Source organism: Ptychodera flava, chromosome 11 (genome assembly GCF_041260155.1).
Source record: "Ptychodera flava strain L36383 chromosome 11, AS_Pfla_20210202, whole genome shotgun sequence".
Classification (NCBI taxonomy): Eukaryota; Metazoa; Hemichordata; class Enteropneusta; family Ptychoderidae; genus Ptychodera; species Ptychodera flava.
Window position 1 is genome coordinate 13,850,634 of NC_091938.1, and position 19,061 is coordinate 13,869,694.

At 37.7% G+C, this 19,061-nt stretch overlaps 3 protein-coding genes across 3 annotated transcripts; all 3 read right to left on the reverse strand.

The window, feature by feature from the left end:
• Positions 1-401: 401 nt before the first annotated feature.
• On the reverse strand, positions 402-2,597 carry LOC139144365 (tripartite motif-containing protein 2-like). The gene has a single exon (XM_070715067.1). The coding sequence runs from the start codon at positions 2,595-2,597 to the stop codon at positions 402-404; it is 2,196 nt and encodes a 731-aa protein (XP_070571168.1).
• A 3,079-nt stretch (positions 2,598-5,676) lies between these two features.
• Positions 5,677-7,881, reverse strand: LOC139144366 (tripartite motif-containing protein 2-like). Its single transcript, XM_070715068.1, has one exon. It carries the CDS (start codon positions 7,879-7,881, stop codon positions 5,677-5,679), a length of 2,205 nt encoding a protein of 734 aa, XP_070571169.1.
• Positions 7,882-16,452: 8,571 nt separating this feature from the next.
• On the reverse strand, positions 16,453-18,648 carry LOC139144367 (tripartite motif-containing protein 3-like). The gene has a single exon (XM_070715069.1). The coding sequence runs from the start codon at positions 18,646-18,648 to the stop codon at positions 16,453-16,455; it is 2,196 nt and encodes a 731-aa protein (XP_070571170.1).
• Between the last annotated feature and the right edge of the window lie 413 nt (positions 18,649-19,061).

The window sequence follows — 19,061 nt, forward strand, 5'->3', positions numbered from 1 at the left end:
CACAACAGTTATAAACATCAAATGATAAATGTCTCTGGACAGACAGATCAAACGTTAAAGAATCATAGCATTCCTAAAATAAAACATTATTCTTATTTTTCACAAAAAGGACATTAAGAAACAAAGGGAATATATGTAGAATTTTAAGGAAAAAGTCAATGGGAATTAAAGTTGCCTTGGTGTTTCTGCTTCGTTGTTACCACAATATTTATCAATTACAGGCACAATTTTCAATAGAGCACTACTTGCATGAAACTTAACTTTTACTATAAACAGAAAACATAACGTCAGCTAGGTTTCTCCATCATTGAAAAATGAGCAAATTTTATTCAGTGATCAAGAATGCCCTATACTTTGTTCTACTCATGAGGAACCCTGCTCGGTGGCTAAGTGTTGTCACTCTATAAGATTTTCAAGCAGCAATTCTCCATGTCTACAACAACTATTTTCAACGGTTCTCCACCGATAACTGCCAAACTCGCAGGATATTTAAGGCCCTCTCTGATTCCAATGGTTGCCAAAAGATTACCATGTAGGTCATATTTTATAATACTATCATTATCACACACATAGACATATTCATTGTATACAGTTATACCCCGGTCATCCATTCTCCTGTCACCTGTTGCTGATGTTGTTCCAAACCTGCTCAAATACTTCCCACCCTCCTCAAACATCTGAATGTAGCCACCAAAGAGAGTATTACAATCTACAGCAAGAACTATTCCAGAACTCCTAATAGCAATACTAGACAATATACTGAGCATGCCCTTCATTTGAAATGACTTTATGTAAGACCCATCATTTGCAAAGATTTTGATCTTCTCAGACAACCTGACGGGATCAGCTACATAGACATCCATAGTAAGAGGATGTATCGCAATATACTTAGGAGTGGTCAACTTTCCCTGACCAAAAATATCAATCAAATTTCCATCCATATCACTGACAACTACCTGATTATTGCCATCGTCTAAACTGTAGTATAAGTGGTTTACATCTGAAACAGCCACATCTGTTGGCTTGAAACTATTCTTGAAGTGTGTATATTCTATGACTTTCTTACAGTTACCGTCTGTATCCAGTACCTGCAGTCTGTTGTTACCATGGTCGGCCGTCACCATGTCTCCATCTTTGTTAATACTAACGCCTAGCGGATTTAAGAACTTCCCTTTTTGAGAACCTCTACCCCCAAATACCTTTACAAACCCTTTAATGACTGGAATTTCTACTGGTGTACCCATAATTGGCTCATCATCAACTGTTGCAATTATGGTGTAGTTACCATGCATTTCTGTGCGGCTTGTAATTCTGTATGTACCATCCTTGTTGTCATGGACTTTCATGTCTTCAATTGATCCGTCTGGTTTTATTACAGTAACGTTAATTTTTCCACTTGTAGTGGCTTGTTTCCCTCTTGAATCTCTTGTCGTTATCAGCAGGTCAAAAACCTCGCCCTTCAGAAGCTGCTTTGGAATATTCTCCACTGTGGAGTTTGAGTAAGACACTTTAGATATCAGCTGCCCCACTTTTCCCTGCACATCTTCCTCACAGGGCCTGAAACTCACAATGTTTGGCTGAAAAGGGGGCGCTGATTTTGACGAAAGTAATTTTGTTATATGTCGATCAATGACTGGCTTTGTAGATAACACTTGAGCAGCATTTTCATGAGACATAAGGTTTTTCAAGTAATTTGAAGTAACGCTTATAGACTCAAGCTCCTTTTCTATCTCACTGATATTTATTGCTTTCATTTGTAAGTCATACAGTTTCTTTAACTCAGCTGTGAGTCTCTTTTCATCATATGTTAACTGTTGCATGGCTTTCTGAAGCCTCAAGCTCAACTGTTTTCCAGCTTCTTCGTCTTTTTTCTGTAGTACAGTACGAGCTTCCATGGAGGCTGCTTTACTTTTCTGGGCTTTATGTTCTTTCAGTTCCAGCTGGCTAAGCATTCGCTCCAAGTAGCCAAGGTACTCGTCTGCTGCAGTGTTCAAATCTCTGTGTACATGTTGTGGTATGCGATGATTGACGATGGTGCAGTCAGAACAGACTGGTACCTGGCAAGTGTCACAGTAGAATCTGACCTCCTTGTCTGGATGCACGTCACAGTATACCGCTTTGTTCGTCATGTTTGGTGTGTAGGTGGACTTTGATTCAGCAAACTCACCAATTGGTAGTACTTGATGTGATCTCGTTACTGCAATATTTTTGTGGATTTTTACGCAAGGCTGACACAAATGTTGAGCACATTCTACACACCTCATAACCGCATCTGATTCTTGACAGCTATCACACTTTGCAGCAGGTTTCTCATCTCCTTTGGCTCGAGCCTGAAAATCTTCGATGAGACCAGCAATGAAAAAATTGCTTTTCAGCGCTTGCACTCCGCCATGAGGGAGTGGACATGAAGTTTTACATGTTGGGCAATTTAAAACACCTTGTTTCTCCACCAAAGTGAGTAGGCACTGCTCACAATATGTATGCAAGCAGGGCAGAACTTTGGGATTGGTGTATCTTTCAAAACAAATGACGCACGAAAGGAAATCCTCTCCGATCTGGTCAAGAACTTTCCCAACACTTGATGCTGCTGCTGCCATATTGCTTTCTAGTGAACTGATCAACTCTTGTCAACTGGAAAGTCATGTGATACAGGCCCTCTAGGTTACTGCTCTTGTCAAAATATACAAGAGCAATGCTTGTGTTAACTATTCATATTAGTACAAACAGCTAAAAACCCACTTTGTAAATATGGCTAGTTTGCATTTGTGGATACCCTCGCGATGTGATAAAAGATTATACAGACAGAAAAAAACAAGCTATACTTGGGAAAACATTTTTCATTCAAAGTTTAACCTTTGCTTCTCAACTAGATTTTATAGGGCAGGGTCACACTTGTGCTTAGGCTTGCATTTCTATGCAGACAATGTCAGTAGAATAGTTTCTTTTGCTTTGATGGTTCTAATAAACTGCTTCTGTTTCATTGTTTTTGGTGGTGGTGTAATATTTGAAGCAGTGGTGCATAATGTACTGGTTGAATAAAAGTAAGCAAAATAGTTTATCTAATATATACATTTGGCGTACTATGGCAGGGTCACAGTTGTCTGAATTCTACTGACTTGTGCCTTTCAAATATTTTTTTTGTGGTAACACATGTGCTGACAATGTTCAAGTTCACGGGTTTTATATCCGGAATGTACGTCAAAAGGGAATACTGAAAGCCCTCTGAAGAAAGTTCAATATGAGTATCAGATAAAAAGGATAAGATCAAAGATTGAAAAGCTAAATTTAGAAGTTTTCTGTCACACTGTGTGACAGACGTACTATACAAATGTACAATGATAAAGTTTGACCATTTAACGGTTTTATGGTACCTTAAGAATGTCATAAACATTCACTGTCAGGATTTAGATATAAAGGGGCGCTGCAGGTTACAGTACAGAGCGTATTTCGCTCAAAATAAGTTTTTTTTTTGCGAATATTCATTCAATTATAAGGATTTTATTAACCCAAGATTTAAATATTGGTTGGGTTCACCTTTTAGGGTGCCAAGCAGGCATGGGTCAGTCTTTCAACCCATGCACTTTTAGAATGGAGACGGATAATACAAAATAAAATAGTCTTTTTTTCTACATGTCTCTTGTTTCAAGCGAAATGTCAAATTTCAGAAAAAGTATCACATTTTGTCTATCACAGGTACACTTTGTGTTCTTTTAGTTCCGAATAACTCGCCATTCTGTTCAATGTCATTGACTTAGGTGTTTACCAAACTCATGTATTTTAGTCCTTATTCCTGAACATTTTTTGTTTTGACTGTGTAGTTTGTATTAAAATACTTTTGCTTTGTTCCGTATTTTCAGTTCAGATATTTATCAATGTTTTATTATTAGAAGACCTTTCTGGTATTCATCTTTTTGCCCGTCTGATATCAGAGTCACAGTCAATAAACATGCCAGTGATATAGATAATGATGGCACCCTAAGTAGAGTTGTGAACCATTTGGTCAATGTCAGGTTCACTCACCCTCTTTCCATGGCCCCTCACCACAATAGAGAGCAAGGCTATGATTAACAATGATACATAGCTTATTTACAGTGTCAAATTAACACAAGATTTTATTGTGGCACACAATAATGAAACATGCGAGAAAACGATGGTGCAAAAAGTCTTTACATGTAACACCACCTGTTAACAACAAAGAAAGCAAAACATACTTAAAATTTATATTTATTGTAACAGTCTGAAATATATGCTTAATATTAGTTAATGGCTATTTTAATGAATTACAGATGCTGGTGTATTGCTATATTACTCCCTACATCAATAAAGTTCATTGGTTGACTGTTACAAGGGATTTGAATTTTTTCATGCAAAGTTTTCCTTTCATGAAGCATACAGACCATAGTTGTTGAGAAATACAAATTAATAACATACTGCAAACACAGCAAAAAGACACGTATACGCAAGGATCAAATATTTAGTTGATTGAAGTGTCATTCTGAGTTTTGCAACAGTTAAAAACATTGCAAGCTGACCCGAATTAGACTTGTGCGGTTGGGTAAATTATTACGACCAGTTGATTTTCTTTAATTAATGAAAAGCAACTGAAGAGAAAGGTAAACCTGTATTGTACCAATGAAGGCTACACAATACGAAAAAGCGGTCAAATTAAGAAGTACACACAATGCTTATCTACTCACTATCAACTGCTGAAGACGTAATTAATACACAATACTGTTCTGTTTCGAACAAAATGCAAAATAAATCTTTATATAGCACAAATAATGTACCAGATAAGTAAAAAACGAGATGATTTGCCAATACTATATACAAAGTGAAAGAACGAGGGAAAGTTACAAAATTCGATAGCCCAGTGCAAAAGGGGCGTATCTCCTATACTGTAACACAGGCGATACGCCCCTCTGGCACTGGGCCATCGATTCTCTGTGCTTCAATATTGATTTAGAAATGTTCTGGGTGTACACACCTCTGCTTAATATACCCTGCCTTAAGAAGTCATGAACAAAAACTTTCATATTTGCAGGTCACATTATGTGAGTATTATCATGTGTAGTTAAGGACAAAGTGCTCCTTAGTCACTATTCTCACTCAACCAACAACTTCAGACAGCAGTTGTCACGGTCAACAACTACTATTTTAACGGTTACTCCATTAATGACCCACAGGATTCTTCAGGTCCTCGCTGATTCCCATTATTGCCAAGAAATTACCATGATAAACGTCATATTTGATAATATTGTCATTATAACATGCAAAGATAACCTCTTAGTGAAAAGTAATGCCTCTTTCACCCTAACCTAACCTAAACTAAGCTTTTGAGATGTAGTTATTCTCATCAAAACATTTACATGTAGCTTTCTTTGGTATGAGCGTTGATCACAAATACAATGCCTGTATTGGCTATTGTTATAGAAGACATCACACTTTAGAAAACCCTCACTGAAAATGACTCGACAAAAGACCCATCCTTTGTGTTGATTGTGTTTCTCTCTTACCAACCATTATCTGCTACGTACATGTCCCCAGTGAATGCAAATGAAAATTAAACCAAGTTGCTTCATCATCAAAAACATGACTGTTTCATCATGTTCAGTGATTAAAAATGTCAATGCAGCTGTTCTTCACTTATGAGACACCGTACTTTATGACTTTGTGTTATCATTCTACAAACATTTTCAAGCAGCAATTATCACTGTCAACAACAACTATTTTCAGTGGTTCTCCACCGATTACTGCCAAACTCACAGGATATTTTAGCCCTTCTTTGATTGCTATTGTAGCCAAAACTACACCATGGAAGTCATATTTGATAATGCTATAATTGTTGCATACATAGACATATTCATTGTAAACAACAATTCCCTTCTCGCTCCTTTCTACAACACCTTCAAAAGGTGTTGTACCAAAGCTGCCCAAATATTGGCTGTGATCATGAAACATCTGAATGTAACCTTCTTCAGCATTCTTATTGACAGCAAATATTCTTCCTGTTCTACCAATGGCTATCGAAGAAATGTAACTGAGTATATCCTTTATTGAAAATGACCTGACATAAGATCCATTCTTTTCAAAAATCTTTATCTTTTCAGATAAAACGCCAATATCAACGATATACACATCCCCAGTAAGTGGATGGATGGCAATGTGTGAAGGATTGCTTAACTTTCCCTGACCAAAACAAGCTCTCAAATTTCCATCCATATCACTGACAACTACCTGTTTATTGCCATCGTCTAAACTATTGTATGAGTGGTCGTCCTTTGAAACAGCCACATCTACTGGCTTGAAAGGCTTCTTGAAGTGTGTATATTCTATGACCTTCTTAGAGTTTCCATCTGTGTCCAGTACTTGTAATCTGTTGTTACCATAGTCGGCCGTCACGATGTCACCATCTTTGTTAATACTAACACCTCTTGGATCAGAGAGCTCCCCTTTCTGATTGCCTTTTTTCCCAAGCACCTTTATAAAGCCAGTGATGGCTGGAATTTCAATTGGTGTACCCTCTATGGTATCTCCATTAACCATTGCAGTGATAGTGTATTGACCAGCGATGCCAGCAAAACTTGATAATCTGTATGTACCATCTCTGGCATCATGGACTTCCATATTTTCAGACGATCCATCTGGTTTCTTTACAGTGCCTCTGATATCTCTATGCACATTGATTTTTTCCCCATTAGAATCTCTCGCTGATACCAAAACATCTATGACTTCTCCTTTTAGTACTTGCTTTGGTATGTGTTCCACTCTGTACTGAGAGATGTTTACATGGGATATCAGCTGCCCCAAGATCTGAGGCACATCTTTCTCTGCAGGCTTGAAATCCATAATGTCAGCCTGAAAGGGGCGCACTGATTCAGAAGACAATATTCTTTCAGTTTGCCGCGTCGTTTCTATCTTTGTCAAGAGCAGCTGAGCAGCATTTCCGTGGGACATAAGCTTTTTCAGGTAACTTGAGGTGCTGCTGATCATGTCAAGCTCCATTTCTATCTCACTTATATTGGTATCAACATATTTTAATTGAAAGTCATAATGTTCCCGTAATTCATCTCTAAGCTTCTCTTCATCACGTCTGACCTGCTGCTTAACGCTTTCTGCCCTATTCTTCAACTGCTTTTGTGCTTCTTTGTCTTTTTCTTGAAGCAAAGAACGAGCCTGCTTTGAGGCTTTGTGTCTAGACTCAACTTCATGATTTTTCAGTTCCATTTTGCTTAGTATTTTTGACAACTGTGCCAGATACTCATCTGCTACAGTGTTCAAATTTCTATGTACATGTTGTGGTATGCGATGATCAACGATGGTGCAGTCAATGCAGACAGGTACCTGGCAAGTGTCACAGTAGAATTTAACCACCTTGTCCGGGTGCACCTCACAGTGAACTGCTTCGTGTGTCATTTTTACCATATCCTTGGACTTTGGTACTGATAATTCGCCAATTTGTAGGATATGATGTGATCTTGTTACTGCGATGTTTTTGTGGATTTTTACACATGGCTGACAGAGATATTGGGAGCATTCTACACACCTCATAAATGCATCTTTTTCTTGACAGCTATCACACTTTGCAGCAGGTTTCTTTTCTTCTTTCTGTCGGGCCTTGAGATCTTCAATGAGACCAGTAATGAAAAAGTTGCTTTTCAGTGCCCGCACTCCACCATGAGGGAGTGGACACGAAGTTTTACAAGTTGGGCAGTTTAAGACACCTTGATTCTCCACCAAAGTGAGAAGACACTGCTCACAAAATGTGTGCAAGCAGGGAAGGCTTTTCGGCTTCCTGTATCGTTCAAAGCAAATTACACATGTAAGGAAATCCTCTCCGATCTGGCGTAGGACTTTCCCAACACTCGATGCCGCTGCCGCCATTATGCTGTTCAGTGATCTGGCTACTACTTGTCAACATGGGCATGAAGCCTTTCATTCGATGAAAAGGCCCTCTGGATGACAAATGGGAAATTCTAGAAGAGGTTGTCATTGATATGAAGTATGCTGGTGACAGGAAACGGTCTTAGCTAGGTGAGCAACACATTGGACTAATCAAAGTTTGTACAAGAAGAAAATATCTTTTGAAAACATTGCAAATGATTTACTAGTTATCATACCATCATTTCATGAGGGCTAATATGCCCCTGAAGCTACGAGGTCAATGTTTTTTCTTTGACATTGACGGGGTCCATTTTAAGCGAACGCCATGTTCTTTTTCCTACACGTTCCAGATTTGACAGTAGTTAGCATTAAAAGCACTTACAGTCGGGTGTTAGCATAGTTAACTTTTGCCTTTTAACCAATGACTCTATCCAATATATATTTGAACTTAGATAAAGATGGTAAGCCTTTGTAAATAATGTATAATTAGGGAAAGACGCGCTGAATCACCTTGTAACATTCATCTCACTTCTTACATACATTTGCATTACTGCTGTTCGAGAAAGTGTGGAACTAAATATGTAATTTACATTGTTCCAGTTCATAAGTACTTCATGCGTATGTACTGAAGAGATGTTTTTCAATGAACCCGACGAGAAAATTGAAAATGAATGGATGAACCAAAGATTCACAGTGCCATCAGCTTCTGTAAAAATGTGCAGAATATTTCACGTGTATTTCCAACTGATGAGAAAAACAGCAGTGTCCCAAATATTGATCAAACTCTCCAACAGCTTTCACTGCAAAACTTTGTTAATGCCTTGTCGATTTCGGTGGATAAAGGTTGAACCTACCACAAGGACGATGGGATGTAAATAACAACTTTTTGTGCTGCAGAAGTCGTGGGATTTCCCTTTGCGAAATTAAACTATGCATATTTAAATTACTTGCAAAATGAAATCTCAAGACATACAGCTCTCAAGAAAAATATTGTGTGAACAGTATTACGTTAATTGTATCTCTTTGTATACGTGGCATAGTCTTAAAACGGAGTGGAGTAGGTCTATGGGTCACAAAGCTGATATCGATACACATGTTGTGTAACAACCTTTGAACTCTCGAGCTTGTCATAAGTATGGAAATACAATGCGGCCGTAACTCGCCATGTTATATGATTTCGGCCTGTTAGATGATGGATGGCATATGATAGCAGGTACGCGTTTAAAGCTTTATTTCTCGACCAAGTGGTCAATAAATAAACAACATGGCCTGGTGCAAGAGGGGCGTATCTCCATTCTTTAACACAGGCGATACGCCCTCTTGCACTGTGCTATCGAATGTAGTAGTTGCCAAAAAGCACAATAAAGCATATATTACTCATAAAGGGCAGTCGAGTTTACCACAATAACAACCAAACTGTTTATCCAAACAAAGTTTTACCTCCGTGTCTGGGCTTCGAGTTCATCGAGTAACATCCTTTTCATGATGTGTTATTTATGCAGCAGTTTCTATAAATGTATTTACCGGTATAATCAGAGTTTCCCAGTCATGTGACCAGGATTTCTTTTGTATACTGATGCAATCCTCCTTGGGAAAGGCGTTCCCAAACCAAGGAAAATAATTTTACAGAATGAGGTACTCAAGCAGTTTGGATGATGGAAAAGCAATGAGCTGTCAATCGTCTCATTCAACATTACCGATTGCTCTCTAGTCTTGCAATCGTATTATTCAATCGCGAGTCTTGACTACCCTACAGGTTAAACCAACTCCTAAACTCTGCCCATCAACGATCCTGTATATAATACCCAAACAACTCTGCCTCTCGTTTGGTGGCATCAGAACAGAGAAATGTCGAAAAATGGGAAGAAAATGTTAATTCTGTAATTTCATGGGAGCTACACGTGCCTTGAAGTTAATAGCCCTAAACATATCCTATCTGGATCAACCGCTTGTCAAAATCCAGGTTACGGCAGCCAATTAACATGATTAGGATGATCGATATGATATCTAGTTTTCACAACCATGTTTCAGAGGTTCTTTATGTCCAGGGTATCAGTTTTCACTCGTGCATTCTGGTATGAGAGTTAACATCTTTTAGTATGTATCAGAAATATTTGAGAAAGGTATGAATTTTTACAGGTATCTAGCCTCTGTGTATGCCTAACTTTAGTACTGTCAGTGGATAAATGAATTTAAATGCAGAAATGGATTCTCTTGTCAACAGTGACACTGTACGTTGCAAACATTTATAATGAGTTGACATTCTGAATATTTCGTATTGTAGTATGTTTCTGTTACAAGACAATGGGGGACGATACACGCACAAAACATCACAGCAAAAATGTCAAAAGTTAAACTCATTTAGGCATTAATTAATGACATCATAACATGTATACATAGTGCACGACAGCACAAGAAACTGACTGTAAAGCAAATGCATCTCCACATCTTTTACGAACTACTTGATAAAAATCTTACTTCATAAACTGGATCTTTTGGTGTAAAAGTAAGAATCACTTGTACAGATACTTCAAAAGAGGTGACCTTACGGAGCCCATAGTTTGTTCCAAGTTGTAAAACTCATCAAAAAATGTCTAAGGTGATCTGATATCTTTTGAGATTTTACATACTAACACCGTCCACAAACTCATGACGATAACATTTAAAAAAATTCAGAGTAAGAAATTCATTGATCTCAATTTTGAGAGAGATGCCTACATTTATCATCAACGATCAACATATGAAGGGCACGACGTGAAGCTTTACAAGCTGGGCAATTTAAAGTACTTGTTTCTCCACCAAAGTGAGTAGGCACTGCTCACAAAATGTGTGCAAGCAGAGAAGGACTTTGGGATTGGTGTATCTATGAAAACAAATGACGCACAAAATCCTCTCCTATCTGGTCTAGGACTTTCCCAGCACTTGATGCTGCTGCTGCCATGTTGCTTTTAGTGAACTGATCAGCTCTTGTCAACCGGAAAGTCATGTGATATAGGCCCTCTAGGTTACTGCTCTTGTCAAAATACAATAGGAAAGCTATTCATGTTAGTACAAACAGCTGAAAACCCACTTTATAAATAGGGCTAGTTGGCATTCGCGTATACGTCAGTGTGTAAGAATTTCATCAATAGATGTGATAAAAACTGATACAGACACAGAAAAAACAAGCTATACTTGGGAAAGCATTTGTTATTCCAAGTTTCTCTTGGGCCGTTTAACCAGAATTTAGGGCAATTTCACACATGTGCATAGCTTGCATTTCGATGCAAACAATGCCAGTAAAATAGTTCCTTTCACTTTGATGGTTCTAAAAACAACCTGCTTCTGCTCACTTGATTCTTTCAGTGGCGAAATATGTTTGAAGCTATGATACAACATGTACTGGTGGAACGAAAATAAGCAAATGTTTCCAGAGTTCTGCTGACTTGACTTTCAAATATTTTGTTTGCTGAAATGCACATGTTGGTTGACTTGAAAGTGTTCAAGTTCAAAGGTCTTTAATCAGGTATGTACATCCAAATACTGAAAGTCCTTCGCAGAAAGTCGAATATAAGCATGAGAAAAGGGGATGAGACGACTACGGAAACCCTAATAAACAAGTTTTCTGTCACACTGGGTGACAGACATGTTGTATCAAATGTGAAAATGATAAAGTTTGACCGGTTAGCAGTATTGCGGTACCTTCAGAATATTATAAACTTTCACTGTCAATATCTGATTTATCCCGATTGCTTTCAGTGAATAATTGGGCCTATCGTATGAAAATGTCGATATCTTGCTACGTTATTGAAATAAGCTTGGAACAAATATTTAAAAAGGTCATTTTTCAACCTTTCCCTCAATCATAGACCTTAGAAAAAGAGGTTATTTGACTCAACAAGTTTGCTTGACCAACTGCATCAACATTGGTTCATTCTCTGGAAAATAAAGCACTGTAAAGAACATAAAGGAATTAAAGATTGCCACATACGGTAGTAGATTGCGATGATTATGATGATGATGTCATCATCACGATACATATATAGTTTAAAGTTCTTTACAACGATATAAGGCTAGCATCCAAGAACTCTGCTTTATACATCCTGATTTCCAAACTAGACACACAAACCCTCATTTCTCATGCAACGTAACCGCATCTTTCCAGTACATGTGTCAACAAAAATAAAGCAAAGCACAGCTCAGCCCCGTACGTGGGCTGCTGTAGCCGAGCTTTGACTTGCTACTATATGGGTACATTTCCACACGAACGCTGTTGATTGCAGATGCTCGTCTCCCTGTAATAGTAAGTATTGCATGTATCACTCAACAATTACTTGAACATTTAAACGCTATGGATCAGTACTTCTGACCAATCGAAATTTCTTGTCATTCAACTCCATTCAATTGCAATTGCATTCAGATGCAACTTCAAGTACCGATAGAATGATTTTCTGCTATCAGTAGTTGATATCACGAACAGAGAGCACAACGAAAATAACAGCCATGACTGCCAACGAACATTTTTCTTGACAACAGAGGGCGCTAATCAGCCTCGATGCACCATATACTTTGATGAATATAGTAACTGAAAGACTTTTTAAGAATAAAATTCACCATAATGCCAATGATAAAATATTACAATCAGTATAAAATTTGTAACATGTGTCTGTGCTTTTAAAGAAAATATCGTTCAAATTTCGATCACACACAGACATTTATAGACCCTGATGTTGAGCATTGGAAGCCATTTCACTTGGCAAAGCAAGATGTGCCAAGATGGAATCAATCGATAGAAACCGACATTTATTTAAAGCCATCTAATGAGCATTTATCATAATGCATTAAATTGTAATCACCGTATGTAAATGGGTTTTTTTAACTCTGCCCTACAAAACACATCTACAACCACATTAAGCGTACTCTACGATTAATATCTTATTTCAGAGGGAACTTTGCTCATGATGCACAAATCTGTAAGAGTCATAAAGTAGGTAAATGAATATAAATGTCATCGACCGTATCTCACGTATTTTTCTTAATTACATGTCCTCACCATATTAAAGTTAGCTAGCTTATGACGAAAGAAACATCAAAAGCGTAAGCGACAGAATTGCCTGTAACGCCAATGTCTTAAAAAATCAGTATAAATATTAAATATTAAAGAAAAGTGAATGCACTAGGATTGTTTGACTGATTTAATCTTAAAGTGTAGCCGACGAGAATGGGGACAATTTTGTTCTTAAAGTTGAAATACTCTTTTTGGCACAGCCTTAAAGGAGCTAAAGTGACCATCGGTGCAAACTGAATGTTCGAAAGTATCTAGTAGTACCTTGTACAGTAATGTTTCACCCCGTATCAAGTTGGAGAAATGCCAGAGAGATTGCCAAATGACCACGGACATATGATGGAGTAGTATGCAATTGAGCAATGTCAATGTCCGTTGTGTGTGTATATATATATATATATATATATATATATATATATATATATATATATATATATATATATATATATATTTTTTTTTTTTTTTTTTTTTTTTTTTTTTTTTTTCATGAATGATCGTACAATCAGAGACGCCTTACTCCATGCTAAAACATTAATACACATATTCTATAAACATTTGCAAGAGTCAAGTCTCATTCTAAACAACACTTATTTTCAACGGTTCGCCACTGATGATAGATTTGCAGGATATGGTAGGCCTTCTCTGATTCTCATAGCATGGTTGCCAAAAGATTGCCATGGAATCATATTCTATAAGATTATTATAATCAAACCATAGTTGTATTGATTGTAAACTGCAATGTCCCTTTCAATCATACCTGTATATCCTTTCCCAGGTGTTGTTCCAAGTGTACTCAAATATTACCAATGTTCATGGAACAAGCGAATAATAAAGCCTCTTCTCATAGTTGTTCTTTTCGACGAACAATATTTACATTTCTGTGGTAACCACTTTACATGATAAGATATTATGCATAATGTATCTGCAAATGACATGAGATAGGATCCTACTTTTCCAAAAACGTTCCTGATTGAGTATGGTACTGTTGTAATCAGTGTCAAGTATTTGTAATCTGCCATCGCCATGCCATAGTCTACCGTTGCCATATCCCTACTACCGTATTTTTAATGTTCACCCTCTTATATTAACCCCACTTTTTGCGACCTTACCCCATTACCCCACTGCAATATCCTATAAAGAGTGGAAATTCCATCGACGTACCTTCGATTATGTTATTAGTGCCTACAACTTGAACGCGCATGTTCAAACTCGTGATCTGTTGTCGTACCGATGTCTGTCGTCTGTGTATATAAGTGTTGGTGCAATATCGCAAGAATTGCTCATCATGTCTGTACAAAATGAGAGGACTCTCTCAGTATATATAAACAATATTGGAACAATGAAAGATAAGCTTAACATGGACGAAGAACATTTTCTATTGAAATGTCCTCTTTAAGATACAGAAAGGCGAACACGGTTTAATAAGGTCAAAGTGACGATTAGAAATTTTAATGCATTTGATTTATTTGAATAGTAAATTTTCTAAACTACTAAAAAGCAATTACAATAATGGTATTGCCAAATTCTGAAAATCACAGATTGTAATTTGACAGAAACACCTATAGCCCCCAGTTCCTCTTTCGTTCTGTCTTTTTTACATCGCAATTTTCCTGCGGTTTCTTCTTATTTATACTATATAAGAAGGCCGTTTTTCATTTCTCCAGAAATCATTAGTGTAACATAACCATAGAGAGTGGTGCTGCATTACTAAAATTGCAGATCAATGAAGACGGTAGATGTATGGTTAACCTTGGTGGTAATAACACAGAGCACTGATTAATTAAAGTATAGAAATGAATTCATATTGCCAATGGTAACACTGCAACCTTTACATCGAGATGTTTCAATGTCAAGCGGAATACTTTGTATTTCAATGCACATTAAACACGATTGGAACTAATTTGGGATGATTAGATGGTGAAGTAATGTCGTTTTTGAGTAATTTGTAATATTGCAACATTTAGCTATAGGGCACCTAACACTTTTGAGAAATTTGAAAAATATGAATATCCAATTATCGAAAATAAATTCCAATCGTGTTATTGACAAACAGACCAAAAGACTAGAAAGTAACACAGCACAAAAACACTTTAAACACTTTAAACCGAAATTACATTCATTTAGGCTCAAATTGCAATGCATATCTCAAACCTCAACATGGAAACGTAATGGCATGCGCAAAACAAGCAACTGGAAACCACGAGATATATAAAGCCCGTGTAAAAAGCTGTAATATATGCTTCAGTTGTCAGAAAGAGATTGAGAATCAATGGTACCGTTTCATCGAGCCCAATATTTAGCACCTATTGAGTCGTAAAAGTCACAAACATCATTTAGGCGACCTGACATAATTTGTGTTATGGCATCGTAACACCATGTTCACCAACTCATGACTGTGAAATATTTTAAAACTCAGAGTAAAGACGATCACCATTCTTAATTTTATGAAAGAGTTGCCAGTGCATTTGTCTTCGAAAATCAATATAAATAATAAATAAACGTAAAATTAATGAATATGTCAGGGAAAATTAGCGCCGGTTACACTGCTGTATTGCTATGGCGATGAAAGATGTTGATATCACTTTAGGTTTACGTACTTCTGTTCTCATAGAGCCTAACAGAGCTTAGGTTACCTTCACTAGGTCAAATTCAACAGCGTTCGATAATTAGAAATGTAAAATGTCTACAGCAGTATAAATATGTCAAATGATCATGTCTGTGAATGGATAGGTCAAAATAAAGAATATCGCAAATCGCATGATATTGCTCTCTACCGCGAAGCAGTGGAAATGAAGTTTTGCACTGCCAGTCTATACACATGTCAATGTATTTACAACATAAATCTATCAAATATCAATAATTAACAGTTCATTTAAAACTATCATAATTACCTGTGCGACAACGAAGATTTTTCATCGGAAACAAAAATAAAGTATGGGTATTCTTTTAAAGGAAAAAAACACTAGAATTGAAGTGGAAAACAATAACTTATTCTTATTGACAGGACATTCATAAAAGTCAAAGCCATCAAAGAAAATTGACAGTAAACACGATTGGAACTAATTTTGGATAATTGGATGGTGAAGTAAAGTCTGTTTGATCTGCAAATGTAAGCTCATGTGCTTTCCTTTTTGAGTTACACACTTGTTTTTATGAGTAATTTGTAATATTGCAACAATCAGCTAAAGAGCACCTAACACTTTTGAGAAAATTTGAAAATCCAATTATCCCAAATTAGTTCCAATCGTGTTAGTAAGTCATATCACGATGGAGCTGCAAATGTCAATGGAAATTAATACAAGTTGCTTTGTATCTTTTCTGCTCTGTTGTTTAGAACCTACCACTGGTTAATAAGTTACCAGCACAAGTTAGAGAATTGCATCATTTCACACTATCACCAAGACTGCATTACATCAACTTACTGCCCCGTCATCAAGAAACAGGCCGTTTTGCCATGTCACGTGATCAAAAATGTCGTCTCAAGTGTTCTCCATGTATGATACATCTTACCTGATGATTTAGTGTTGTCATTCTATAAACATTTTCAAGCAACAATTCTCACTGTCAACAACAACTATTTTCAATGGTTCCCCACCGATGACTCCCAGACCTACAGGATATTTTAACCCCTCTCCGATTCCCATGGTAGCCAAGACGTTACCATGGAAGTCATATTTGATAATGCTATTATTGTTGCATACATAGACATATTCATTGTAAACAACAATGCCCTTCTCTGCCCCACGTACATCACCTTCCTTACATGTTCTACCAAATCTGTTCAAATATTTGCCATGATCGTGAAACACCTGAATGTAACCTTCTCCGGTGTTCTTGTTGACAGCGAGTATCATTCCTGTTCTACTAATGGCGATCGAAGAAATAGCACTGAATATATCTTTTATTGAAAATGAACTGACATAAGACCCATCCTTTGCAAAAACCTTTATCTTTTGAGAAAAAAGAACTCTATCTACAACGTACACATCTCCAGTAAGTGGGTGGACCGCAATGTACACTGGATTACTTAACTTTCCCTGACCAAAACAATCTTTCAAATTTCCATCCATATCACTGACAACTACCTGTTTATTGCCCTCGTCTAAACTATAGTATAAGTGGTTTTCATCCGAAACAGCAACATCTATTGGTTTGAAAGGATTCCTGAAATGTGTGTATTCTATGATTTTCTTACAGTTACCATCCGTGTCAAGTACTTGCAATCTGTTATTCCTATAGTCAGCCGTCACTATGTCACCATCCCTGTTAATACTAACACCTCGTGGATCGGAGAGCTCCCCCTTCTTAGTGCCCTTTCTCCCTAGTCTCTTCGCAAACCCCTTCATGACAGGGACTTCCAATGGTGTATCAACAATCGGCTCGTCGTTTATCAGTGCACTTATTATGTATGTCCCATCCATACTTGTTCGATATTGTAATCTGTAGGTACCATCTCTGTTGTCATAGACTTTCACGTCTTGTGATGATCCGGCTGGTTCCGTTACAGTGACTCTGACTTTTCCACTTGTGATCACCCGTTTCCCTCTTGAATTTCTTGTTGTTATCACCAAGTCAATAGTCTCTCCCTTCATAACCTTCTTAGGGATATTCTCTACTGTGCACTGAGAAGGACACGCATCACTCGCCAGCTGCCCCAGTACACAGTTTGCATCTCCCTCTGCAGGCTTGAAAAGCACAAGTTCAGGCTGGAAGGGATGTCTTGGTTCTGAAAGGAGTATTTTTCTGATTTGTCGACTGATTTCTTGTTTTGTAGAAAGCAGCTGAGCAGCATTTTCATTTGAAATAAGCCTCTTCAAGTAACTTGAGGTGCTGCTGATCAACTCTAGCTCCATTTCTATCTCACTGATATTGGCGTCAACTCCTTTTAATTGAAAGTCATACAGCTTCTTTAATTCATCTGCGAGAGTCTCTTCTTCGCGTTTGACCTGCTGCATGACTTTCTTAGCCCTAGATCTCAATTGCTCTCCAGCCTCGTAGTCTCTTTTCTGTAGTAGAGTGCGAGCCTGCATGGAGGCTGATCTGATTTTCCGAGCTCCGTGTTCTTTCAGTTCCAACTGGCTGAGCATTCTTTCCAAGTCGCCAAGGTACTCGTCCGCGGCATTGTGCAAGTCTCTGTGTACATGTTGTGGTATGCGATGATTATTCATCGTACAATCAATGCAGACAGGTACCTGGCAAGTGTCACAAAAGGATCGCATCTCCTTCTCGGGATGTACGTCACAGTACGGTAGCTGGTCTGTCAGGTTTGGTGCGCAAGGGTACTCTTGTTCCGAAAACTCACCAATAGATAGGATTTGGTGGGATCCTGACGCTGCAGTATCTTTGTGGATTTTTACGCAAGGCTGACACAAATATTGCGAGCATTCTACACACCTCATTACTGCATCAGTTTCTTCACAGCTTTCACACTTCGCGTGTTTTCCTTTCATTCTTGCCTGGAATTCTTCAATGAGACCAGCCATGAAAAAATTGCTTTCCAGCGCTTGCACTCCACCATGAGGAATTGGACATGGCGCTTTACAAGTTGGGCAATTTAGAGCACCTTGATTCTCCACCAAAGTGAATAGGCACTGCTCACAATATGTATGCAAGCAGGGAAGACTTTTGGGATTGGTGTATCTTTCAAAACAAATGACGCAAGAAAGGAAATCCTTTCCAATCTGGTCTAGAACTTTCCCAACACTCGAATTTGCAGCTGCCATGGTGCTACCGTGACTTGTTTAAACTTGTCAACCAGCTCGTAATGTTATAAAGGTCCTCCAGGTCAATTTACTTAGATGAGATGAGATCAAAATAGAAACAGATAAGATAAGTTACTTTGCATGATATCTTTATACATATGTAGCATACGATTAGTCAGTTGTGGCAGATAATTGATCATAGAGTTGACGTTTGTGCGTACATTGAATTTCCAATTTGCCCTGAAGCTGTTAACTTCAAAGTTTGAAAAAAATTATAGGAAAGTTCGTTTGTTCGTGAACTTGAATTGCCATAAACCCAGAGTAAGACAGCTCTTCTTTCACTTGAGATTGTGTTCTTAATTTGTATATTGATGCAGCATACCATTCAAGTATAGTTGCTTGTGATAAGGTATTGTGCCGGGCAGCCCCTGCTA